Consider the following 27,318-nt stretch of genomic DNA (forward strand, 5'->3'; position numbering starts at 1 on the left):
ACTCATACTAATATATATCATACAGATTTTCACTAATCCCATGATTCACTAAAAGACTTAAAGCATGGGCCAAACTTTAACTGTCAAGTTATTGTTGAAATGTTTTGCCAAGATGCCTAGGATTACTGGTTCAGCAAAAGTTAGAAGGCTATTGATTACTACCCTGGTTTAAAACAATAAATTGTTGCCTGACTTTTAAAGCCTATATTTATAACACACACACAGATAGATAGATAGATAGATAGATAGATAGATAGATAGATAGATAGATAGATAGATAGATAGATAGATATATATACACACAATAATCTCACTGCAGATCTATACCTGGTGAAACAAAATATTTTCTCATGCAGTCACACAACTGGCAGAGAACATAGAGTGCACTGTGATAATTGAATTCCGTGAAGAGAAACATTTAGATATGTGTCCAAAAGTAATGTAGTTTAATATTTTAAAAATAGTTGCCTGTTAAAAAAAAACCCTGAACAAAATTAAACAGAACTTGCACCATCAACTTTAATAATCATCAAAAGTCTACATTCATCATTAAATACAAATATGAAAAAGTATAAGGACTTCCTGCCTTCTGTATCTATTGAGTCAGAATTGCTGAAAGCTGGCACTGATGTTCCAGGAATGCAGAAAATACAGACCAGGATTGAAAAAACTGTAAGGAGGCAGACTAGAGGCATTCTGCTGACATCCTGCACTCTTTGCTGTCTGTCCGCATACTGTTTATTTAGAAAAGTGATGAGAAGGGCTCTTAGTATAAGATGTGAGTTGCTGCAAACATAACTGGGAAGAAAGGGAGGGAGGGAGGGAGGGAGGGAGGGAGGGAGGGAGGGAAGGCAGGCAGGCAGGCAGGAAGGCAGGCAGGCAGGCAGGAAGGAAGGTAGGCAGGCAGGCAGGCTGGCTTGATGCAAACATAATTAGACTTTTCAAATTGTCCAAGGCTGCTTCATAAACAGATAAAAAACTCACTGGGAACAAGCAAGGTTAACTCAAGATTTTTATGAAATAGATTAAACTTGTAGTTCCATTTTTTAACAGTAATAGAGTAACAGGAGGGCAGAAAGCAAGTTTACAGGATAATGCAGGCTGCAAGGAACACCTAGCATTGTGTTCTAATATTTCATTTCTGTTTCCAATCCCCAGCATCTAAAATGACAAAAAAAGAGAATGTGGATTACTAAAATTAGGCAAAAGGATACCATTGAACAGAAAATTTGCACAGGCATATGAATACATATAAAAACAAATATATATATAAAGCCACTGTACCGGAAACAGCACTCAGCTATAGTGTCTGCATTACTGCTGATCTGTGGGAAATTACTAAATAGACTGAGTAGGGCTTGTTTTACCCTTTTAATGATTGCTTTATCTTTACATTAGACTAGACCCGTGATGGCGAACCTATGGCATGCGTGCCACAGGTGGCACGCAGAGGTCTCTCTGCCGGCAGGCAAACCCTAGCTGAGCTCCACCAAGCATATGCCGCTGGCCAGCTGATTTTCTTGTCTCTGCAAAACACTATACAAGCCATCAATATACATCCAACAGGAATAGGAAGTGACTCACAGGAGCAAATAGAGGTAAATCCTAAAGAGGCAGGAAATGCATCACTGAACAATGGAGATGAATGCTGGAGGAATAAAGCTGCACACAAGGGCAACATAACTCCTGTAACAGCGTAGGGGGGGGATGCACCGGGGGGAAGCGGTGTGTGTGTGTGTGTGCCCCCTGCGCCACATTTTTGGTCCCAGGTGGCTTCAGAGAGGCCTAGCAGGCCAAAATGGGGCGTGTGGGTACAGTTCCCCCCACACCCCTTTTTTGATCCCAGGAGGATTCAGGGAGGCCTGCTAGACCCAAAATGGGGTATGGGAGGGTCGCACGCACATGCAAGGGGGGCACGCGCACATTATATTACGGGTGGGGGAATATGCGCATGCACTTTCAGCACACAAAAACAAAAAGGTTAGCTATCACTGGACTAGACAGTCTATCATATAAAGATGGTCTTTTGTAACATAGCACTCCTATGAGACCATGACACCATACCTCTTAGAGCAAAAGACAACAAAATAGTTCTGTAACACCTTAAAACTAATAATATCCATTTTTACTGTTTACATAGTCCTTTTCAGGACTATGGTTTTTTAAATTTTTTATCAATTTCTTTATCAAATGTATAAGCCACTCATTTCACAGTGTGCAGCAACCCTGAATGCCTTACAACAAAACCTATGGAAATAAAAACAATTATAAAATATAAAAACAGTTTGAAATTACAGATTAAAAACAGGTTAATAAAAACCATGGGTTTCAAGCAGAGAGATGGTGGAAACTTCTCTGTTGCTATACTAGCTACTTCCAGCCAACAACTTCTCTCTTAAGGCCTAGCCAGGTTTCAAAGCATCTCCTGAAGGCCAGAAGAGTGGGGACAGATCTCATTTCTTACTGTGGCAAGATATTCCAAAGGGGAGGGACTCAGGGAGGGAGAGCGGGGAGAGGAAGAGAGAGAGGGAGAGGGGGAATGAGAGAGAGGGGCGGAGAGAGAGAGAGAGAGGGGGAAGGGAGGGCTCTTCTGAATCCTGCCAACTAAAATTCCTTGGGATCTGCATTAGCCTTTTTCTGCCAATATGAGTATATTTCACTTGATGTATTTATTATCCTCAGCCCCCACTTGTTGTCTGGCATTCAGAGAATGGCATTCTTGAGCAATACTTCCAATGCTATGCACATCAATAACTGCATCCATGTTGTCTAACTTTCTGTTTGAGAACTACTTGTTTTGTTCTTGGGCTAACAAGTCAACTTTGACTTCTGGTGATTGCACTAACAAGGCCATGCAAGGTTCTTGCCATTTGATATGTCCTCCTAGGGAAGAGATTCTAGGCTGGGATGTCATATGGCTTTGGACTAATGTATTTTTTTTAAAAAAAATCATTCACTTTAGATTCAATTATGTTAAGTGTAGTTAATATGGCGATCTCCACTCATATATTTAATGATTCTTCCAGTATGGTAAAAATTAGAACTTGTAACACCAACTTTTGGACGTTTGGGGATTGTGTTCAAGTTTTATGGGAAACAGATATGCCCCAGGTGCTTTGGGTTGTAGATCTCTGTTCTAGATAGTTTCTACAGCAGACTTTTGTTCCATGAAAAAAATTCTACTGAGAATTCTACTTCTGTTGTTTGTTGGTACACTAATATTATTGTGAATATTTATATTTACTTTATGCTCTTCAACAGTTGCAAGCCACTCGGAAGATTTTAAATCAAGTGCAGTACCAACATGCTTTTAAATAAAGGTGTTTTTTTTTAATTGCAGTAAAAAAAATGCTGCCAGATGGCATTATAGGATGAACAAATGGCTGCACACACCATATAACAGAGAGAGAAAGGGAGGGAGGGAGAGAAAGGATGCCTCAATATTGGTAGCTGCATCATAATAAATTTTGTTTACCTGAATGCAGCTTTCTCATTATCTTAATTTATCTATATTTTTCCCATATCATTTGGACCAATAATACATAGTACAAAAATAAACATTAGAAAAAACAACAACTCATGCTTGTGAATACCTTATGCTGTTCTGTATTTTGGTTATATAGTATAAAATGTTGTGCCTGTTCTGCAAACGCTTTTTAAAATGCAACCTTCTCTTTGTCCAAGTAATGGGCCTGTCTACATTAGTGCAGGCAGAGCCTTTCGAACTATACATCCACACTGGAAATCCATATTGTTGAAGCTGATTGTAAATGAGATTTATTTCATTTCTAACTTGAGTTAGGAAGAGCACAGGATAGCAAAACCTGACCCAATTTTAAACAGAGTAAATCAGAATTTGATTCATTTGGTTTTCATTTAATAACCTGTATTTTTATTGTGATTTTATACGTGTGTGTGTGTGTGTGCTTATTTTGATGTTGTAAATTGCCCAGAGTCTCCTTGCAGTGAGAGAGGTGGCTAAATAAATAAATAAATGTTGGTGTGTTCCATGAACCCAGTCAACTGTGATTTTTTTTTTAGTAAATCATGATTAAATAAAATCAATCACTGCTGGATTTATACTTAACCAGGACCTGTTGAATAAAACATAATTCATTTGGTTTGTACAATGTACTAAGTTAAAAAAAAACCAAGGAAATCCTGATGTGGCTTGCCAGTTACCATACCTACTTGCTCTCCATCTAGTATCAATCCCTACAATTGCCCAGAAAAAGCAGATATGGGCAAACAGTAGCACCTGTAATGGCCAAAGAAGAAGGAAAGGCAAATAGAGGAGTAACCTAAGCAATAAGTCACCTAATGAATACGTTGGCTGGCATCCAACTACAACAGGTTAGTCATATCTCCAAAAAGTAGATTGGAAATAGTAACAGACATTTTATACTGCAGTCTTGTTATGCAGGGGTGTCAAATTGGTGGCCCACAGGCCACGCCTACCCAAGCTCCGCAAAGGGAAAAACATTGTGAAACGTCATGTGACGGGCCTTGTTTGACACCCGTGTTATAGAGAATAAAAAGCACTCCACTCAGAACCTCATTTCAGATGGGATGTGGGATGTGGGATGTGTGTGTGCGTGCATGTGTGTAGGATTGAATTTCAGTGCTAAGTCAAAATATTAGTCTCCCGAAGTTCAAAGTTCAGTCCCTTATGATTTACTGGCACTTGATTTTGGAGTTACTATGGTGTGAAGCCATAGTATGTAATGAATGTACATTAACATATTCTTTAAGGGTCATGTCTTACATGGTTAAAACATCACATCTACATACATGCAGAAGAAGCATCACTGTTTGATTTACATTTTGATTTACATTACATTACATTTAAATATTTTTTTAAAAAACAGAATAATTAATAATTATTTGAGCAAGTTGGTTGGCAGGAATGTTAATTGGCGATTGGGATGCAGGGATTCAAATAATTTTAAAAAATGGATGGAGAAGAGAGTAAAACAGAAAACATGGCTTATTAGCTGAATTACTCAACAAGAGGACAACATGCTACATCACTACGTTGCACTTCCCACTGGAGATATTTGCTCTTGACTATAATTTGCCCTGACAGGCTTGTTTGGCTATTATGCCATCCAGGATGTTATTAGCTTCCCTGCCCTGGATTTTTTATTTTTAATTAGATTTGTGAGCCATTGCAGGAGGATATTTGTTTTGCTGTCTTTGTGTCTGTCAGGAGAAAGGTCTCAATAGTCTTCAGTTGATAGTCTGATGAAATGGAATGTTGGTCCTACCTGAACATTTTTCTCAACACCATCAGCTGGAGAACGACTAGAGAGAGAGAATGATAAAGGAAGAAATAATAAGAAAATATACTCTGGCCAGAACCATCATCACACTCTACCACTCAAGAGTCTGGTTTTCCCGCTGGAGATAGTATGATCAGAGAAGCATTTTACCTAATGTCCCTGTATTATTTAAAACCCTACTGAAGTTCTAATTTGGCAGGGTGCCTACAAATAAAACAGGATCTCTTCTTCTGGAGACATTCTTCCATAGTGGGAGGACAAGAATGGCATGACCAGTCAGGCTGCAAGGAAGGAGGCAGGGCTACTGAACGCATAGAGCTCCATTTTCCTCTATGCAGTATAATGCAAGCATAGCCTTAATCATTTGATGGAAACCAGAGGTGCTATTCAGAAGGTTCTGATCAATTCTGGAGAACTGGTAGCGGAAATTTTGAGTAGTTTGGAGAACTGGTAAATACCACCTCTGACTGGCCTCGCCCCCATCTATTCTCTGCCTCCCCCAGCTGATCGGGAGGGAATGGGGTTTTTGCATAACCTTCCCCTGAAGTGGGGTGGGAATGGAGATTTTACAGTATCCTTCCCCTGCCATGCCCACCAAGCCACACCCACCAAGTCACGCCACGCCCACAGAACTGGTAGCAAAAAATTTTGACTCCCACCACTGATGGAAACACATCTGAAATGAACTCTCTAGATATGTTTAACTATCCTGTCCCAGACAAAGACATGATCAGATGGCATTATGCATGTGAGAAAGCCTCACACAACACCATGAATGCCATTGATGCTTCCCATTTATGCTCTGACAAGTAAGCAACATTAGAAATGCAGACGAATAGCAGATATAAGCTGTGCCAATTAACTCCCCCACCCCCACCCATTATGTTGGCCTAAAGAAGCTAGCGGATAATGGACAGGAGAAAAAGGATATCTAGGTCGGGAGCTGGGATACCTCTATTTGAATATACAATAAATGTATTAATAATAGTGATAATAGCAATATAGCAAGCTCTATCACAATATTAAAGCAATAGTAACAAGCTAGAAGCCTTTATAAATGTTAACAAATGAAAATAGTAAAAATATTGTTAGCAATACTGTGGTACCATTTGAAATGTATTTCTTGGCTGAAAATAATCTCTGAAATTGATTTACCTGTCTCTACAAACACACACACACACACACACACACACACACACACACACACACACACATAAGCAGACAGACATAAACAAAATTCTATCTCTATACAAAGGAAATGAGGAAATGTCAAATGCTGGATCATTAAAGAGATCCCATGGTCACTGATTCATACTGATACTAGTACCTAGAGAGGTTTCATGATCATTTAACAGCAAAGTCAGCCTTTTTAAAATCAATAATTACTTTATTGTGATGAGTCTGCATGGTTAATGTAGTAATAGTCTCACACTGACAAGCAACTTGTACTTTTACTGTGCTGGATATTGTTGCACTAAATACTATGCAGTAGAACAGCTCTTGCATGAAATCAGAGAAATGAAGTGAAACAACCCAGCTCAGATTAGATGTCACATTTTGGAGAAACAGTCCTGAAAATAACACAATGGGAAGCTAACAGTTTGAAATATAGATGTTGCTATTATTTATACTATGCTGTAACAGTGCTTGGGGCAGTATTCAAAGGGAAATCTATCACACTAAGTGTTTGTTATATGAAACTATCGAAGAGCAAATGAATGCATTTTGAAATGACTGTCACAGAGACTTTACTTTAGATAGGAATCTTAAGATACGTTTATATAAATGTATACAAATAAGAAATATGTAGGGGTGTTTATACAATGCACTAAAGCATGATTAACCAATCATATTGGTGTATATTTAATAATCCTACTGCACAAAGACAAGAACAACTTGAGTTTCTTGTAGCCCACTAACCCCATGGTGTCATGTTTATATAGCACCTTCTCTTTGCTAAAGAGAAAAATGTTACTTACTCCATAAGTTAATGATGGAGCAAATGAAGTCCTTACTCTGCATATAATGCTACTTGATGGGTTTAGAGAAATCTGCACAGAACATCTACAAGTAAGTTTAGAGTAGAGTTTGGTGGTATTTGAAATCATGTTAGCCAACATATGTAAAAATTAACCTGTACTGACATTACTATTAAAAGGGAATTGTGCCTATAAGTGTGTATTTTCTATATCTAAACATTATGTGAAAGCTTCAATTGATCAAGGCTATAACAAGTGGCAGGTCAAGATCTAATATCATATAAGAAATAGTGACTTGGATTCAAAGAGGAATGAATGACAAAATAATGAAATAAATAATAAGTAAGTTAAATAAATATGCTGCATGTCTGTGAAACCAAGAGACAGTGCAAAGACATTTTTAATTTGAATGAAGGTGGTTTAATCTTATAGAAATGGTAAAATACAAATGAAGGTATAAAATTCTAATCTATAAGATTAAAATCCATAGGTTGTGATGGTCATATTACACTCTGGTGAATGTTTGTAATGGAAGAACCAGAATAAGAAATATATATTTGGCAAACATAGGCATTAGATAAATGGGTTTATGCTTGGATTATATACAATGTTCTACTTTTTATTGGAAAGAAAATACATTTCCTGTATTCAAACTGGATAATCAAACACTGATGTGACTCAGATCAAATCTGGTGAATTTTCTGAGTCCTATTTTTGGTGAGTGCTTTACACAGCAAAGTGAGTGACTATTAGCGCCAGTAAAATGTGGAAATTATGTCCAACATGTCTCCCAATCTAAGTCTCTTGATCTGGTTTATCTAACGGTATCTGGTTCACTGAACTCTATGGAGGAAAAAAAAGTAGAGTACAAACAAACTTAAACGTTTCTTTTCATTACAGCCAATCTTAATAAAATTAGTTTTAGCCATCCTGTAGGTTGATCTGAACTATCTAGTGGGCTGTCACAAGATGAGAATGTATGGGAAAAAATGTCAGGCCATTTTTGGAGATGGAAGAATGGGTAAGAATAGTGACTGGTCATTATTTGTTCAGGAGCAAGTCTCTTTGAAATCATAAATTTATTCATAGATATGTCTGGCAAAGAAAGGACTTTAAAAATATGATTTGACTGGAAAGAATTATGCAAAAAGAATTAGCAAATGATACAAGAATCCAAGCGGCCTTGAATGTGGATTAGTGGAAGTAAAGTAGGGGATTTAGAACCTGCTTGGAACAGAACAAAAAGAATTGTTACACATTGCCACAGAAAGCTATGATGTTACGTTATGCTTGTATAAGAAGCTTAAGGAAGGCTACTTGATGGAATGATGAACTGTGAGGAGTTTGAAATGGAATAAAGAGTTTTGTAATCAAAAACTATTTGAAGAGCCAAGTGTCAGGAAAGATCTAAAAGCAGTTTGTAGCAAAAGAGCAGAGGGAAACAGCTCAGAATTTAAATCCAGGGATATGCATAGAAACACCATTAGATTCTTCACGTAATAGCATCACTTTATTTTTCTATAGCTCCTTGATTCTATAATAAAAGTATCATCTCAACTCCAGACTTTTGGTGAGTGCCAATCTCCAGAAAAGGAATAGTCTAAGAGACCACTATCTAACAGTGCAAGCATACAAAAAAAGTATTGGTACAAAAGATAAAGGAATAAAGGCAGAGATAGTTACAAAGAATCTTATCAAAGAAAACCTGGAACAATGACATTTGTAGATATAAACACATGTATAACTTTGATGTTATGTTGTTGTTGGTGAATGTTGTATAGGCTATAATATTAATTTTTAAATGTACTTTTTGAATGTTTTAAAATTTGTTTTTATGGTTATTTTGCATACTGCCAAATTTTACACTGCCATATATGAGATGGGTAGCCATATAAATATGATCAATAAATAAAACCTATGTTTTGCATTAATTGTTAGAGAAAACAAGTGATTTCATGAGGAGTATAGATATGAAAACAAATTAACTCAAGAATTGTTTTTGAAGGGAAAATAAAATGAATAATCGTATTAATACATAAAGGAGAATGACAGCAAGTAAATGAAAGCAGTAGAATGTTTTCCACGTTAAAGATGGAAACATGGGTAGACCAATTTTAATCAGTGCTGGGGAATAGTAATGACTTGTAAGGAATTAGAATTTGTCAAAGGAAACTAAAATATTAGGTATGTATTGTTTATCAGAAATATTGAATGAGCAGGAATGGGGTATCAAGGAAAGACAGGACGGTTAAGAAAGTTTATTGAGTGAACTTTCAATAAATGAAATGCAATTAAGTATAAAGGCGTGTGACTTTATATAAAAAATCTTGAGATGTTTTGGTTATAGAATGAATGAAGATTCATTCTAGGAAGCAAATGAAGCAAAGCAAATATATACAGAAAAAGTGAATTGATTTAGAGGATGATGAAGAATCAGAAATTGCTAAATGTAGTTTATGAGATTCTCCAAACAAGAGGTGAGAAAGATATTGTAAGCATCAGTGTATCAATATAGTAGAAGTAACTGCAAATGTGGAAAGGGATAAAAAATATATTGAATGAGTTTACTATAAACTAATTTTAGCTGATTCTTTTTCTCATCTTCATGCATTTCTTTAGCTTACTAGTTCTTACTCCATTTCTTGCTTTGTACACCACTAAAAAGGATATATATGACATATTTATTTGGAGACTGAGCATCAATATGAGCACAGAATGGGATATTCTCTTCAATTAGATCAGTTTTCCTGGTTGCAGAACTAAGCAAATTTTCTTTGCATAGAAGACACCACTTTCTTTGGCTTTGCAATACAAATCAGCTGCTAGACAGCTTGGATAATATGAGCTATTATTCTGTGCCTGGTAGGTTTAATTTTAAAACAATTATCTTATTTCATAGACTCTTGTGGTTCCATACCTGGCACAGAATAACAGCAAATCAGTGGTGAAATTCATTTTTTTTTACTACTGGTTCTGTGGGCATGGCTTGGTTGGCATGGAAAGGGAAGGATACTGCAAAATCTCTATTCCCACCCCACTCTGGGGCCAGCCAGAGGTGGTATTTGCCGGTCGTCCAAACTACTCAAAATTTCCGCTACTGGTTCTCCAGAACATGTCAGAACCTGATGAATTTCGCCCCTGCGGCAAATATAATTACTTTAAAACAACTAGATCACTTCTTACCATAACAAACAACACAACAAGGTGATCTAAGAAAGCCATTATGTCTTTCCTTTTTGTGGTATTATGTACACAAAAGTATTTGAACACTTAGTGTAAAATCACAGTAGCAACGTAGCATGCCATCTTCCCTAGCATTACATAAACATTTAGTTGTAGAGCATTAGAACTTTGAGAGCTACTTCACTTCAGTGGCTAATTGCACTAAACTAGAAACCAGGAGACTGAATTCTAGTTCTTCCTTAGCTGGGTGATTTTTAGCCATTCACTCATTCTCAACCCTAGGAAAAGGGCGTTGGTACTTACCTGATACGCCTCTTCTCATAGTGGGGGAGGAGTATCCAGGATGGGTTAACTCATTGATTGGACTGAGTCAGAAAAGCTCTTTAGACCACGCCCTAGTCACCAGGTAATACGCAGTTTCGACGAAGAACTCTATCAGACTCGATGTGTCATCCACTCTTAGACACTGATGTAGTTTCAAACCTTTATTTAGTCATGTATTTCTTTACACTCCAGATGTACAACAAAAAACCAACATTTCCAAACCATCATACTCAGGGAGGGGCTGGGTACTCCTCCCCCACTATGAGAAGAGGTGTATCAGGTAAGTACCAATGCCCTTTCTCCACAGTGAGGGGAGGAGTATCCAGGATGGGACGTACCAAAGCCCACACGTCCCTAGGGAGGGTTAACACTTGGAGCATACCTTGAAACCAACCTATGCTCAACCCTATGCCTGGTGAGATGCCTCCCCTTCTCTGTGTACTGCCTGCAGTACCCTACGTTTGAAGGCTGCCTCCGCCGAAGCGAAGAAGTCTAATTTGTAGTTCCTCAAGAATGGTGAGGGAGAAGACCAGGTGGAGATATCTCTCTTTTCCCCCCCTGCTCTCGGTGCTCGTTCTCCAGCTCCTCCATCCCCCTCCTGTGTCTTAGAATAAGCGCGGGTGCTCTGCGATGTTCCAACGCTGCGGTTCGTCGCTCGACCCTTGAGGGGAGCGGCAGAGCACTCTGGCGCTGTTTGGGTTTTTTTTCCCCTTGCTGCTGTTTAAAGGAGCGGCGAGCCCGCACCTCGTGAGGCTTTTCTCCTTCTCATGGGCTTTAAAAGGCTGAGAGTGGCTGCAGGATTATTCCTAGTGGCCGAATCTGTTCGCCACCTTTGCAGGCTAGTGGCAATAGGCACTACCCCCGCCGGGGTTTTTGCTGGCCACCAAAGTACTCAGGCCTCAGAGGAATAGCAATTTGCGCTTTAATTCAGTCTTTCTTTCTTTCTTGCAATTTTTCAAGGAAATCAGGATGACAGCCATCCAGTTGGGGACTGAGTCGATAACTGGGTATTACCTGGTGACTAGGACATGGTCTAAAGAGCTTATCGGACTCAGTCCAATCAACGAGGACGAAGTTAACCCATCCTGGATACTCCTCCCCTCAATATGGAGAAAAGGCAGTAGCAAACCACCTCTGAAAATATTGCAAGCAATCCAGGAAGTCACCAGAAGTCAACTCAAAGGGTAGTGTGTGTGTGTGTGCGTGTGTGTGTGTTTAGAATTTGAGGGAACTTTTGATATCAATTCCAAGATTGGAAAGTTGGGATACATTAAATAGCAACATCGTTGACCATATTGGCAGCAAAGGAAAAAGAACTCACTTTGTTCTTAGACAGCTTGTTTAATCATGCAGTACTTAAGGTTAAGAAATTTATTCTAATTTAATATGGGTATTTCCCTTCTATTATGTCTTCTTCTAATTAAGAATATTTGGCTTTTTTCTATTTTCATCAAAGAATCTGATTTCTTGAATGTGTTCTTCTGCATATCAGACTCTCAATTGCTTAACACTTGTTAAAACTTGGCACCCAGGACTGTCTAGAATGAGGAAATGTTTTGTGAAAATATACATAAGATTGTACCACACTTGCAATTATATGCATATAGGTAGTCCTCAACCTATGACCACAATTGAGCCCAAATTTTCTGTTGTTAAGTGAAACATTTGTTATGACATTTTTTGCCACAGTTAAGTGAATTAACTGCAGTGGATACATTAATAACGTGGTTAAATGAATCTGACTTAGCTTGTCAGATCACAAAGGGGGTTCACAGGACCCCAGGACATTGCAATGGTCATAAGTATGAACCAGTTGCCAAGCATTTGAATTTTGATCACACGATCATGGAGCTGCTACAAAGGTTAAGTGTGAAAAACAGTCATCACTTTTTTCAGTGCCACTGTCTTTGAACGGTCACTAAATGAACCGTCGTAAGTCAAGGACTACCTGTACTTATAAGCCATATTTGATCATTAGTGGACTTTTCTACTACTGACACAGTAATTCTTCACGTTTAAAATAATAACACAATCTGAAGTTAAATATAATATTTTGTTCGTGTTTCTTTAAATATTTTTATGAGTTTGAATCAACTCTCCACCAGTAGCTTGTCTGAAAACAGCACATTTCCAGCACTGATAACATTTGTTCAGAAAGAAATTCTAGTGCAGCATGAACCTTTGCACATTTATATAAAAGAGTTCATAAAGCTGGGTGTCATTCAAATAATCAAATCAGTTTAAATTTAGCCAGACTCCAAACCCGACTTTATATATTAATAAGGTCCACATATCCAGACTTTATTTTTGTAACTGCGACAGGAACAAAACAAGAAATAAGCACCGAAATAACAAGATAGTCCTTCTACGTCGTTTCCATACCTATCTCGAGATCTCCTAACAGTAAATGTCGCACGTTGAGAACTCAGCTTTTCTTAAAAGTACGTCTCCAAAAGGAAAAACGCGCATGCGTGGCGCACTCGTGCTACAGCTCGTACAAATGTGCCGCAAGAAAATATCTCCCTCATATAGCAATAAGAGGAAGAGGCTTGCAATTTTTTCATTCCAAGACCTCCTCTTATTGCTTATTGGCGGCGAGTGAAGGGGCGTGACCGGATATGTAAATAATAACCCGGCTTTTGCAGACGGAAGCAAGGGAAGGGGGCAAATACAACCGGCATTTTTCGTAAATGGCGGAGAAGGAAGAGGCGTGGCTAGGTAGGAAGAGGCGGGCCAACCAAGAAATGGCGGGCGTGGCCTACATGCAAATCTAAGCATAGATATTATTAATTGAAGGAGAGGCAGATGATAGGCTGGGTTATGGAAAGGAGGGCGTTCTTATCTCGGGATCTGTTGTCTCGCCTCCGAAGCTTCATTTAGCTCCGCCCCACCGTTTAAAAGTCGCGGCGCCTGCGCAGTGGATGGAAATGAGGACTTAGTCTGTTACACAACTGACTGGGCTGTTTAGGGAGCTGTGGTTTCCCTTTGGCTTCACGTCCTCCCCTGTCCCCCGGTTTTTTTTTGCATACGACCGTGGTGTAGGCATGAGTGGGGATCAGCTGCATAACGACTCCCAGGTAAGGGCCTCTCCTTTTTGCAGTAGTTAATGTGGGGGGAGGGGGAGAAAGAAAAGGCTGTGGACATTGAGGCCTTTTCCCTCTCCCCTTTGAGGGGGGGGGAAGCAGAGGAATTCTGATGGTGGAAAAGAAGAAAGGTTTATGCCCATAATTGAAGCCGTTCCTCAGAAAGACTGATGATAATATTTTACTATTAATATTTTCAGGCCGGATACAATCTTGCTAGGTACTTGGGGGGACCGGGGTGCTACTCCCGGGTTTTCTTTTTGTGAAGGGGGGGGGGAGTCACGTTTCCTTGGGTCCTTAATCGTATTCCGAGCCTTTTGGCCTCTTCTCTGTCCCCTCCGAGGTTGCCTTTAGGTTGCGTATTATTCCAATAAGCCCTGATTAAACTGGCTTCCATTCCCTGAAAGGGGGGAAAAAGGGGGTCCTTAAGGTGGCCAGTTCTCTATCTTTGCCGGACATGGCGGGACGGGGACTCATAAAAGAAGGCTGGGGGTGGGGGAGGAAGGTAGGGAGGTCTGAGGAAACCTGGGAATTGAGACCTACGCACGAGGAGGAGGGCAATTAAAACTGGAAGGCAAAACTTCGGTGGGGGGTGAGGGTGGGGGAAGGGAGGCGGTGTTAAAAATCGCAATTCGGTCGCTTCCCCCCCCCTTTAAAAAAATCGTGTTATTGATGTACAAGTCCTTTCGGAATGATTTCTTCCCCATTACCCAGGCTAGCTCGTTTAAAAATTCAGGTAGGTTGTGTTGTGTGAAATCATTCCTTGGTCCTGGGATGCCTTTTAAAACGTATTTTTCCCGTTTCTTTCCTTTTTCAATAATAGATTGATCCAGGTTTCCGAGCGAATGGTGAGTGCCTTTTCCCTAACCTTGTAAAAGTGGGGGAGTGGGATCGAAGGTTTTCTTTCCCTGCCCCCGCTTTCTCTCTTTCTCCCTTCTCATTGCTAAGGATAGTAAAGGACAGACATGGCGTCCCAGAGACTAAGTCCCGTCTCCTCGCTCACCGGCCCCATTGTTCCTATCGAGGTTCCTAATTCTCCGAAATCTTAAGACCCTCGGCCGTTCTGACACAGTTTCTCCGTAGTGAGGGCAATTGAGACCCCGGATCAGTCTTCCTTTGTTTTTTAAAAATCTCTCCTGGGCCTCTGTTCGCCCCGGAAAGTCGCCTTGTCGACGGTCGGGACTTAGTCTCTGCGCCATTTTCTTTTTCTCTCTCTTCCCTGTGTGTGTCTTTCTCCTTCTCCTCCTCCCTCGAGCTGCCTAGAAGGAGCCTTCCGCAGTAAAAACATACGATTTAATCGATGACCATGTTTTAAGATAGCCTTTCTGAAAAGGGGGAAACATCGCTTGGTTTTGGTTTTCATTTTTAAAAGCCTGACTTTGTCGCTGGGTTGTCTTTTTTAAAAAATTCATATCTCTTCCCCAGTTCCTTCTCCCCCAGGTCTGTTTCTTTCAGTCCATTCCGTTTGCTTCCCTTCCCCCTATAACAAAAGGTGGTTGCAACATGTTGCTCTTGAACAGAGTCTCTATCTTTTTGAGTAAGGAACCTATTTAAAATCTAAATGCAGAAACTGATTGGGTGGGGTTTCTGTGTTAATCTACCCGAAATAAAATGCTATAAAACTCCGTGGGTGGTTTCAGAATAGTATCCCACATCACTTTGGTAAAGTTTAATAGTTGATAGAGGATTTTCTTTTGTCTTCAAGGGAGGGATAATACATATATTGTGATTTAAAAAAAAAACAAACCTGTTTATGGTATGTGAATGGGTGGAGGAAGTCATTATTATCTTATGAAGGCTTTGTCACTTTGGATAGCAAGCTTTCCCAGCTCCTTTGAAAGAAGAAAATGAGACACAAAGTTGAAATGGCATATTTTGTCAAAAATGCCATGATGGTTTGCTCCACCTTTTAAAAAGGTGGTTTTGCCTTAGAATGCAGCTCTCAGATGCTGTATGGTACTGGGTATTTTGCTTTCATAAAACATTGCCATATTCTAGGTAACATACTTTAACATTAGTTACTAGTGGACTCTGTCACCTACATTTCTGCTGTTGTGTAAGACATTATTTCTAATAGAAAAACAGTATATTAAAGTATGCAGATATGATTTCTTCCTTTATACAGATATATTTAATTGGAGCGATTTAAAATTTTAAAAGAATATCTTTGATCCCAAAATGAAGTTCATAGAACTGCTTGAATTTAAGCATGAAGGAATTGTTAAAGGGAAGATAATCCTGCACATGAATTACATATTAATACATATGTTTAAAATTTGACTTGAAAGTGTTTCCAGTGCTCTGGCTACCCTTTTTTTAGTGGAATAATTCAATTGAAACTATGTTGAGTCTTTCAGTTTCTGGTTTAATTTAAACCGTATATTGGGGGATCTAACTGATGTATTTTGTTCAGGCACATAATTATCATACTAGCTCTTTTATCTCAACATAGAATTGACACCTAATAATTTGTATCTTGTTCTTGGAGGTTATTATGGTTTATTTCTATTGGCTATTTCAATCAGAAAGGGGTACACATGTTATTTTTCTTCCTATTATAGACCCAATCTTTCCCCTCAACTGTTTTATCATTGTAATTAATAGAGCCACAAGTTTTAATATTGTTCAAGTAATAAAAGTGGCAATAGTCATGTCCTCTGGACCTTGCCGCTAAGACAATTCATGTTATTTTCTACTAACCTATAGTATACACTGTATGTGTGCTATATTATATATTGCTCCTGATTTCTCCATCTATAATTGCCTACTGCTGTTAGTGTTTTCAATATCCAATTTAATGTGCCCTGGTGTTTTACCTAAAAGTAATTTTTACCTACGTATTTGACTTATGTGTGCCAAGATGTTACATATTTTTTATTTTGCTAATTATAAACTGATTTGCTAGTTTTATGCTGCCAAAAACCTAGTAATGAATACTTTTAAATTAGTTTAATTTTCATCATTCTAGAATGTTTATGGAGTTCTCTATTTCCATTTCTTTATTCTCTCTGTTGATAGTTTCTTCAGTTCTAAAATTGCAAAATGTTTTTAAAACTAAAAATTGGCAAGTTATTGTCTTTTTAGTTACATTTATTGAAAATAGCTACTGATTAAAACAGCATTCCTTATTTTTTCAACATACATTAGCTATTCATATGCAATTACAGTATCTGTATGGATGTGATGAATGCTCAATTGATATAGTGTAATGTGCCAGCTTATATACATAGTTTCAGATTTTATAAGCTAAGGAGCTAGAATTTTGTTGTTGTTGATGGGAGATATCCAGGGAATTGGACTGGTATTTGCGGTTTTCTCTGCAAATAAAATGAAACATTTATAGTGGCTTCAGAAACAAAATGATTTTAAATGTTCTGACTCATATAAATTGACTATCAATATCTTAAAGAAATTATCAGTATTCAGGTAGTTTCCTAAAATGCAATTTATGTGATTTTTATTAGATATTCTGTTTTTTAACTTAAGATTCTTCTGTATACTCTTAAGCATTAATATTTATACTTATAAATATCTAATATTTATTTTGGTTATTTAGAGGAGTCTTTCTCACTCCACAGATCCATGTTTGTATCAACCACTTAAGAAATTTTATTAAACATTTGAGTAAAGCACCAAAAAAATCTGTTTAGATCTTGACCATTTTAGGATAAAGAAAGATTTGCTAATTTAGTTCCTTATCTTCTTCCCATTTAACATATATTCACAACCAGCGTTGCCATTTTGAAAGCTAATATACATGTTTAACTACATATAGAGTGTTGTTATCTCGTAGATTACCTCGGCTATATTCTGTCAGTGCAGTTCTGAAAGCACTTTAGCCATCTGCTCATGTTGTGGAACCATAGAATTCAAAGGACTAGAGGTCAACTAGTTCAGTCTGCTGCTCAGTGCAGGAGCCGTAGAACATTTCTGACAGATGACAATGCAGCCTCTATTTGAAGGACTCCTAACTTTGTTTTTGCAGCCTATTCCACAGATGCAGGATGTTACATTTCTCCTTTTTAAAAATCCATCTTATTTATTTCAAGCCTGTTTACATCTTTTTGAATTTTCTCTTTCATCAAAATATTACTGCTACCTATTGTGTCATCTACAAACAACTTTCCTCATCTAAATTACTGATTAAAAATGGTCACCAGGATAGGGCCATGAGGCATTCTATTGAATAGTTCTCTCAAGATGAATCGGTGCCTTTGAGTACTGAATCATCCAACAGTATCATCTTTTAATCCTTATTTTACTATTTTGTAGAGGAGAATTTAAGCAAGACTTTTGAAGGCTTTGCTGAGGTCCAGGTACACTTTGTCTGCGGCATTCCCTTGACCTACCTACTCTGAAATAACAGATTAACTATATGTCAGGCAAACTTGTGCTGGATCTTGTTAATGCTAACAATAAGATTTACTCCAATGTAGATGTCAGATTGACAGGTCTCTAGATCTGTGCCTTCCAGGTTGTCTTCCTTTCTCTTTTTAACAATGGGGTGACATTTACTCTCTTCCAGTCTCCTGGGACTTTACCAATCCCCAGAATAAGTAGATTACACTAGTAAAATAGATCCATTACAAACTTAAAATTTATCATTCAGTTTTTAATTGGCTTTTATAAGAACACGTTCAGTATTTTATTCCAATATCTTTATTCTCTCTTGGAAAACCTGGAAACATTATCCAGTTATGGTACACCATTTGATTCCAGGATTTACATCTTCTTTCAGGATGTAATTGGTTAGAGGACTAAGTAATGTTAGGATTTTAAAATCATTACATGGTGAGCATTTGGAAGTAAATGACTCCTGTTGTAATAGTTGCATGGAAATTACTCCTTTGCAACATGAATTTGCATGTCAAGCCAAGGAAAAATTTTGAAATTATTTCAGCAGTTTTTTCTCCAGCTAACAAGGGTATATGTGTTTGAATTCCTCTTGCCCTTCAATATCTGCATTGTTTGCAAAACATGGCTGTTTTTTTCATTTTACAAATAAAGATTTGGAGCTGTTAAAAGGCAGTAAGCCTGATTTTTGGAATAACTTTTTTTGTAGTGCGTAAGACTTTGTGTGTGTTTCTTAAGGGAATAGTAAATTTCAATTAACTTCCAATGCATTCTCAATAAACATTGAGTGTGATCTGATTTTACAAGATATTATCTGAATGATACCAGTACATAATTTTCTGAGGTTTGAAGGAACCATCTAAACCAACTTTTTAGAAGTTCATATTTGTAAGCACTTTTCACTGAAGTATATATGCAATATAATTTGAACCATTTACTTGGAAATAAGTTCTAATTATAGCAGGATCCATTTCTTTCTAAGTGTTGTAGAGGTCAGCAATTTTGACAGCTTTAAAGAGGGAGTAGATTGACTGTCAATGTTACTACTCAAGAAGATGATAAAGTAATTTCAGAATTAATAGCAATGCAAATTGCAGGCAAATGTAAGGAGTATATTGCTGCACATGTCCTATTTGTAAACTTGCAGCATTTTGTCTAGAAAATTATAATTATAGCACTTTATTACTCAATATATGTAGACCTAACAAATAAGGTCTTATATAAAATATATTAATCTTAGTGGTATTTAATAAGATGGCTAAATTATTCATTTGTAAATAGTGATACATAGTGTAAAGATATTACAGATGATATAGATCGCTTAAATTTGTGTCCAAACTTAATATTCAAACAGGAATATCTGTATTTAATATTCTTAGGAAATGAATTTGTTTGCAGTTTCCTAAATCAGCTAATGTTTAAAAAACCCAATTCTTTTTAAAGCAAAGCATGTGAAAACCTGGTGCAGCAAATCAAATAATACATACTGCAGTTTTGCTTTGCCATCTATAAGCATAGCCCAGGGGTGGGTTCCTACATGAACCGGTACTGGTTCGCTCGCTCGCGCATTTTGTATGCACAATTCACTGTTAATAGTTGTGCGCATATGTAAAGGGCATTAAAAGCTAATAAGATGCCAGCAACAGAGACTGGGGAACCGGTTCGGGGGTGTGGTCAGCCTGGGTCGCTGCCAGTTCTGCAACCCAGGCCAGATTACCACTACCGGTTCAGCCAAACCGGGAGCAACCCACCTCTGGCATAGCCTCTGTAGTGTCCTTTTATATGGCTTTTTAGCTAAGATTGTATGTGACATTTAGCAAGCTGCTAAGGGTTTTATCTCAGTTCTTCACATTTCAATGCAAATAACCTTAAATATAATATCTGATTGAGTCAAAATACTGAAAGTGCTCTATGGTTGAGCTCATTAGCTAAATTGGATTGTTTATTAACTCTGGTGTCAGGGCAAAAGACTAGGGCCACACATGAAGATCCAATTAAAATGATTTATTGCTAAAAATCTAAGCTCAGGAATCTTCCAACTAATGGTCAGCACCTGCTTGGAGTTAGATACGGGCCAACTGAATTCAAGGGGAGCAGTTGGACTTTGTTTGTGGCTATGTGGGAATTCTAAGCTTATCCCTTTTTAACTCCACCCTCACATTCTGCTACTTCTCCTATAGCTGCCTGTGCCAGAGGTGGCACACAGAGCCCTCTCTGTGGGCATGCGCGCCAGCTGGTCTTCGGGTTTCCGAGGCATGCATGCACGCCAGCCAGCTGGTTGTCAGGTTTCCGGCGCTCTGGTGCACAAGCATGCACACCTTTCGGTTTGGATACTCTGTGCCTAAAATGTTTGCCATCACTGGCCTTGTATAACAGAAAGATTCTGTCTTTAAAGATAAATACAGTCCTTTATTTAGGACCACCCCTTCTGGTTTGCAGCATCCCACAGTCTTATAACCACAATTTATGACATTTTTGCTGAAAATTACTGTTTATTTCTGGTGTTCAGCAAAAACACCTCATAGTGAATAATGGGTTTCCTTAACAACTATAGATTCACTTAGTGACTGGTGATTTGCTTAATGGCCATTTCAAAATCATAAAATTGTGTTGGTTGGGGTTGGTCACGCAACTAAGCTGCTTTACAAACATCACGATTCACAACTAATGAACAGACTCCATTACAATTGTAAGTCGAGGATCTGCATGAAAGTTTCATGATTTAAAATTGTGTATATTTGATTCTTTAACCTGTCATTGTTAATATTTCAGAGTCTGGTTTGGATAAAGAATACCCCAAATATGCAATAGGTATTACTCTAGGAGTTTAAGATGCCCCTTGCCTAGTATTTCAAGCATAAGTTTAAGGAGCCCTGGATTTAGCAAAGCCATATGTATCAAATAACATGTGTGTCAGGCCTGGAAGCCATCTTGTGTGTTGTGCCTTCAGGCCTGCAACATTTATTGCTGTGGGAAACTGGGAGGGGCATTATATGGAATGGGATAGATATAGTCAAAATAACATTCCTTTCTCAGAGAGTCAAGGTCATTTTGCCCTGCACCTGGAGTGGCATGAGTAGGAGGCATCTCCAGTTGGGATGATGCTTGATTGGACCATGTAATAGACATGTGGGTGCTGGGCAGGGACTTGAACTTTCATTTGGGTGGGGAAAACCTGGAAACTCAGATTCGGGTTTTCCCAGATGTGCCAATATGATATCTCTAATAAAACGGAACTTTGAGGAATTTCAAGCCTTGGAGTCGTCTTTTATTAGGGTTGTTACTTGGAAACCTGACAATGTGCAAGTGGTGCTTTTGAAAATTTATGTTGGGTTTCTCATTCCATCTTAGATTCATTCTGTTGATAATATATTCTTGTGCTACTTATTACAGGTAAAGGTAACTACTTTGCAGCAATGTAGGTTGTTGCATAACTTACTTTTCTGTATGAACCAATTAACAGCAACTGAAATATTATTGATAAATATAATTATTTTAGGATAAGTTTGCTTCTAATGACATTGAATAATACTGATTTGTCATGTTAATTTGTTGAAGGAAACATTGGATTCATGTTCAAAGTAAACTATACATACTTTTCATGAAAAAAACATTTCTGTTCCTAGTTAGTATTATGACTGGTATGCAAAAGCATATTACTAGATTTTCAAACCTTACTTCACAGGAGGAAATGAAAATTAGGACCATGTGTGGACAAAGTAGAAAAATATTGTGTTCAGTATAATAAGATTAAATATTTTCCCTCTAAGCTTACCCTACTTTAATTTGATTACTGTTTTTTTAATTTTACTAACCAGTGTCACAGTGTAATTCCTTTCAAAGTATTTCAGAAATGTAAAGACTCACCCATTGTGATCAAAAAAGTGATAACTACACAGATTTCATTGCAATTTATTGTTTATATATTGCTGCTTCCCTCAGCCTTTTCTCCTGGCTACTGTCAGGACAAGTTCATGCAGTTTTCTTGACAGCATTTTCAAAAGTAGTTTGCCATTGCCTTCTTCCTAGAGCTGAAAGACAGTAATTGAACCAAAGTTACCCAGCTGGCTTCTATGCCTAAGGCAGAACTAGAACTCATAGCCTCCTGGTTTCTAGCTGAGGGTTTTTAACTTCTGTGCCAAAATAAAAACAAAATCTTGGAAACTGATATAAATTTTCTAGGCTTACTTATAGAGTTTCTTTGCATGTTTTAGAATGCTTCTTTTTAAATTTCTCTTTACCTGGGCTAAGTTTTGTTTATGAATAAATGGTCATCTGATTTCCCCATTATTTTGTGATATGTCTGATTTGCCTACTGTTTATGGATGTTTTCTCTTCCTTTCCTTTTCTGGACTCTTTATCATCTTTTGCAAAGAAGATAGCAAAGACTTATCTTTATAGGCATACTGGATTCTTGAAATACTCCAAACCCAGCATGATTTCAGATTGCTAATACATCCTTGAAAAGAAGCAATGGTTTTATAGGTGGCAGCAAGCTGTAATTTGTGGCCTCCTGATGTGGAGAAAAAATTTCTGAACCTTTTAGAATTATCCATAATTTTCGAGCAGTGTGACTACAATGTGATCAGACTTTTGTCTAAGCTCTGTTAGTAGAAAAATACATCTTTTTAAAAAACATACACGCAAACAGTATATTGTGCCATGATACATAAAGTGTTATATGCAGGGTGAGATCAGCACCAATTTTGTTGGCACTCAGGAAAGTCATCAAGACCTGGTAGTTCTGGAAAGCCTTTAGGGTCTATTGCTATAGTTAGGTTTTCTCTTTGCAATAGCTAGGGCTGTTTATTGCTAGAATTGTTTTCCTATGAAGTTGAATATCACAGTTGTTGAATTTGGTTATTACTTCTTTTAATTCTTTCTATTTTATTTTTGGTAAGCTGCTCAGAACCTCAATGAACTGAGAAGCATCTATATTCCAGTAACAAAATCAATGTCTTTACTGAAGACATTAATTCAATGTCTTTGTTGGAAATGGGTGATGAAGCCCTAGGATAATCAGTCCTGTTAAGTAGATAAGTTGGGTCAGATGTTATTCAATGAGATGTTAATAAGGTGTGAATTTGAGTAGCTGCTGCCTATTAAAAACATGCACACATTGATTGACACCATTAGAGTCTGCTGTTGATGATACAGATTTATAGACATGAATAATATGCCTATCGCATGATTGTGTTAATCAGAAAAGAGACTTGCAAGACTGGGAAAAATTACAAAATTGTTGCAGAAAACTTTTACCTTCCATCATCCACACATGATGAAGAAATGGAGAAAATGCAGCACCATTGTTTCTTTTTCCCAGAGAAGATGTCCATCAAAAATAATTCCAACAGCATAATGTATAATCTGGGAAGTCACAAACAATCCTGATCTGATAACAAAGGATCTGCAGCATTGTCTGACATTAATGTTCAAGAAGAAAAGCACTGGAGAAAAGTGATGTGCATGGGAAGTTAGGAAAGGTGAAACTCCTGTCTACAAAGCACACCACTTCACATCTCAGGAAAGGCTAACTGGATGTTCCACGTGCTGATGGAACAGTCTGTTCTTTTGGACAGATGTAATGAAGTGGAATTGTTTTGAAAATGGAACGCTACATTTCAACAAAAGAGCCACATCCTGACTATGAAGTATAATGGTAGAAGCATAATGGTTTCAGGCTGCTTTGCAGCCTCAGGACCTGGACAGCTCACAATCATTTACAAAACAATGGATTGTACCAAAATCTCCTTCAGAATGTCAGGGTACCTGTCCATGAGCTGCAACATGACAGTGATCACAAATGCACAAGTAAATTCACAACAGAAACAGAAGAAATGGTCTAGTCAAAGCCCTGACCTTAATTTTGTTGCAGAGTTGTAGCTTGTCTTGAAGCAAACAGTTCATGAAAAACTATACAAAAATAAGTTGAAAGCAGTTCTGGAAAAGGGTAATGTGCAAAAACATTTCCAAGCAGTATGATGCAAGTATAGAACCTATTGATATTTATTATATCCTGCCCTTATTTTTATAAACTCAAGGAGGAGAACATGTATATTGATATAATTGTAAGTTAACAATGACATTCTTTACCATTACCCCTTTTTTTGGAGTATAAGATGCACTGGAGTATAAGACGCACCAAGGTTTTGAAGAGGCATTTTAAAAAAAAAGTAGGTAGGTAGATAGAGGGAGAGAGAGAGAGAGAAATACAGTAGGTAGATAGGGAGAGAGAGAGAGAGTAGTTAAGTAGGTAGATAAAGGGAGAAAGAGGGAGAGAGAAATAGAGAGAGAGAGAGTGATAGAGAAATACAGTAGGGAGGGAGAGAGGGGGAGTGTAGGTAGGTAGGTAGAGGGATAGAGAGAGAAATAGAAAGAGAGAGAGATACAGTAGGTAGAGAGGGAGAGAGAGAGAGAAATACAGTAGGTAGAGAGGGAGAGTGTAGGTAGGTAGGTACATGTTTCCAGTTGTATTTATCCACGTGCTGGAGAAGGAAATCACTGACAATCTCCAGCACCTAACTTTGTTCCTGCTGGCACAGCACTTGATCAATGTAATTCTCATCAATCAGTTAAAGAGCTTTCCAAAAGGGGGGAAAAAGTTTTTGTACTCTGCAAACCTCCCAAAAAGGGCCCGATTTTCATGAAAAAGGGCCCTTTTTTTTAAAAAAAAAGGCATGAATAGCCTTGGAGGGGGGGGCTTCCAGAGTGCTTCTGGGGTGTGAGGGGCCAAAAACGAGCAAAAAATCCAGCCCGTTTTTTTGCAAAAACAGGCCCTTTTTGTCAAAAAAGTTGCATGCATAGCCTTATGGAGGCTTATAGAATGCTGCTGGGGACTGGGGGGAGCAAAAAACCCGTTCAGCTCTCTGAAAGCCTCCATAAGGTTTATGCACGGCCATTTTGGTGAAGGGGCGGGGCTTTGGGAGGCAAAAATGCTGTATTCGATGTAGACGACACACCCAGATTTTCTGCCTCTTTTTTGAGGAAAAAAGGTGTGTCTTATACTCCGAAAAATACTGTAGTTTTCTGGAGGAATTTTGCAAGATTAGCCAGGATTGGGTATTGTGATGTCCAGTTGGCCTCGAGACAGAGTTAAAATTGAAGCCACGCCTCTGTGCTCCTTGCTTCTGGTTCCCAGTTTCAACTCTGTCTGGCCGAAGAAAGACGAGTTGCTTTTGATTCCTGATTCTTCCAAAAACAATCCAGTGCCATCCTGCAATTTCCTCCTCCCTGCCTTCTTTCCATTGCCTCCATCTGATACCCAGAAGCCTCCCCTTGGTGTGGCTCACTCCTGGCTGCCGGTAAGGGCTTTAAAAGTTGCTTCTTGGGGCTATAGAGGCAGGATGCCATTACAGTGGCCATTTTGGGGCCTCAAATTCCTGCGGGCCGCATGGGCTGGGGCAGAAGCTACTACGGAGCCTTGTTTTCATCCCTGCCTGCCTTGGGTGGCCATCCCTTCTAGGGTGGTGGCGGTGGCAAGGCCCTGCGGGCCTCAATTGACACCAGGAGGCCCGGAGCGGCGGGGGGCAGCGAGGACCACGTGGTGCTGCTGGCATATGCGCATCTTGCAAAAGGGGGCAGAAAGGTCTACCAGATGCTGATTCCGTCGCATAGAGGTCGTGAGTGATTGGGGAAGCTGTTTTTTGGTCGCTGCTGTTTCTGGTGGAGCCCTGACCTGGTGCCATGGCAGATGCAGAGGAGAGGCCGGATTCCCCCCCCCCATGGCAGATGCAGAGGAGAGACCGGATTCCCCCCCCCATTGTCCCCTGGGGAGAGGACCTCCAATGGGACCCGAGTGAGGCCCACAGCCTCTGTGAGACTGCGAAAAACTCCAGCAGCTGGAAAATCTTCCAAGGCCTTGCAGAAGGATGAGGAAAGGAGGCACAGGGCCCTGGAAAAGCAGGTGTCCAGGGCTGAACAGAGGGGTAGGCCTAGTTCTCCCTTGAGGTCTAGATCGCCCATTAGATCCAGGTCTAGGTCTCTTCACAGGGGGGAATTCCCTAGTGTATCTCAGAGACATTTCACCTTACCCCCCACTCTCCATGCTGGAACAGGGCCCCTATCTAAGGGATCATTTTCAGTGCAAGGGGACCAGGGGGGCTAGTCCCATCAGGCCATCATTGGCTACACAGTCTGAAGACTGTGCCCAAGAGGACAATTTCTCCTATTTGGGTAGGCACTATCAGTATAGGGCCCTACCATTTGGCTTGGCTTCGGCGTCTCAGATCTTCACCAAGGTCCTAGCCACGGTAGCGGCTTCCCTCCGTGAGCGCTCTGTCAGGGTCCAGTGCTATCTTGATGACATCTTAGTCCAAGCAGCATTGTTTGAGCGGGTGAGGGAGGATATTTCGTTGGTGGTATTCACACTATAGCAGTTAGGTTTTTCAGTTAACCTGGATAAGAGTTCCCTCGTTCCCTCCACCACGATTCCTCACCTGGGGACCATCATAGATTCCAGGCTTGAAAAGTTGTTCCTGTCCCACAACCGTAAAGTTAGTTTGTTAGCCTTAGTTAGACAAGTTAGAAGTCAACGTTTTGTTCCTGTAGTGGTGCTCTCCAGCTTGCTGGGGAAATTCATTTCCTGCATAGACGTGGTGCCTTGGGCTCATCTACATGCAAGGCCGCTCCAGTGGCGTCTCCTGCCGCATCAGAGGTCCAACTCCAGCAATTCCAAGGAAAAGGTTCCAGTGACACCACAGGTGCAGCTGTCACTGAGGTGGTGGCTCTCCCCAGTGCTACACGAGGGCTGCGAGTTCAGGGAGCTGGAGCGCCTCATCCTGACAACGGACGCCAGCTTGTACGGGTGGGGAGCTCTCATGGAGTCCCGGATGGTGCAGTGGCATTTGACCTGGCTGGACCTCCAACACAATATAAATTGGCTGGAACTGCAAGCGATTCACTTGGCATTGCGGCACTTCAAGTACCATGTTCGGGATCGAGATGTCTTGGTGCTGACCGACAACGTGGCAGTGAAGGCCCACGTCAACCAACAGGACGGCACACACTCCAGGGCTCTTCAAACCGAGGCGATTGCACTTGGTGCCTGGGTGAAGAGGCATCTTCGATCGCTCAGGGCGGAGCACATCACAGGAGTGAACAACCATCAAGCCGACT

The 27,318-nt window shown here is 39.3% G+C and overlaps 1 protein-coding gene and 1 long non-coding RNA gene across 2 annotated transcripts in view; one reads left to right on the top strand and one right to left on the bottom strand.

Moving 5' to 3' along the window:
- Positions 1 to 437: 437 nt before the first annotated feature.
- LOC309389792 lies at positions 438 to 13,547 on the bottom strand. Its single transcript, XR_014175006.1, has 3 exons — positions 13,151 to 13,547; positions 5,268 to 5,304; positions 438 to 1,161 (listed from the first exon to the last, which is right to left on the bottom strand). It is a non-coding gene; the product is annotated as an uncharacterized lncRNA (long non-coding RNA).
- A 129-nt stretch (positions 13,548 to 13,676) lies between these two features.
- Positions 13,677 to 27,318, top strand: part of TOP1 (DNA topoisomerase I) — a 64,412-nt gene continuing 50,770 nt past the window's right edge. Inside the window, exons 1-2 of the mRNA XM_081948606.1 lie at positions 13,677 to 13,845; positions 14,675 to 14,699. Coding sequence (XP_081804732.1) covers positions 13,813 to 13,845; positions 14,675 to 14,699 — 58 coding nt within the window. The 5' untranslated portion in view covers positions 13,677 to 13,812. The remainder of the gene's footprint in view (positions 13,846 to 14,674; positions 14,700 to 27,318) is intronic.

The sequence above is a fragment of the Natrix helvetica genome (genome assembly GCF_964273705.1).
Source record: "Natrix helvetica genome assembly, chromosome: 3".
NCBI lineage: Eukaryota > Metazoa > Chordata > Lepidosauria > Squamata > Natricidae > Natrix > Natrix helvetica.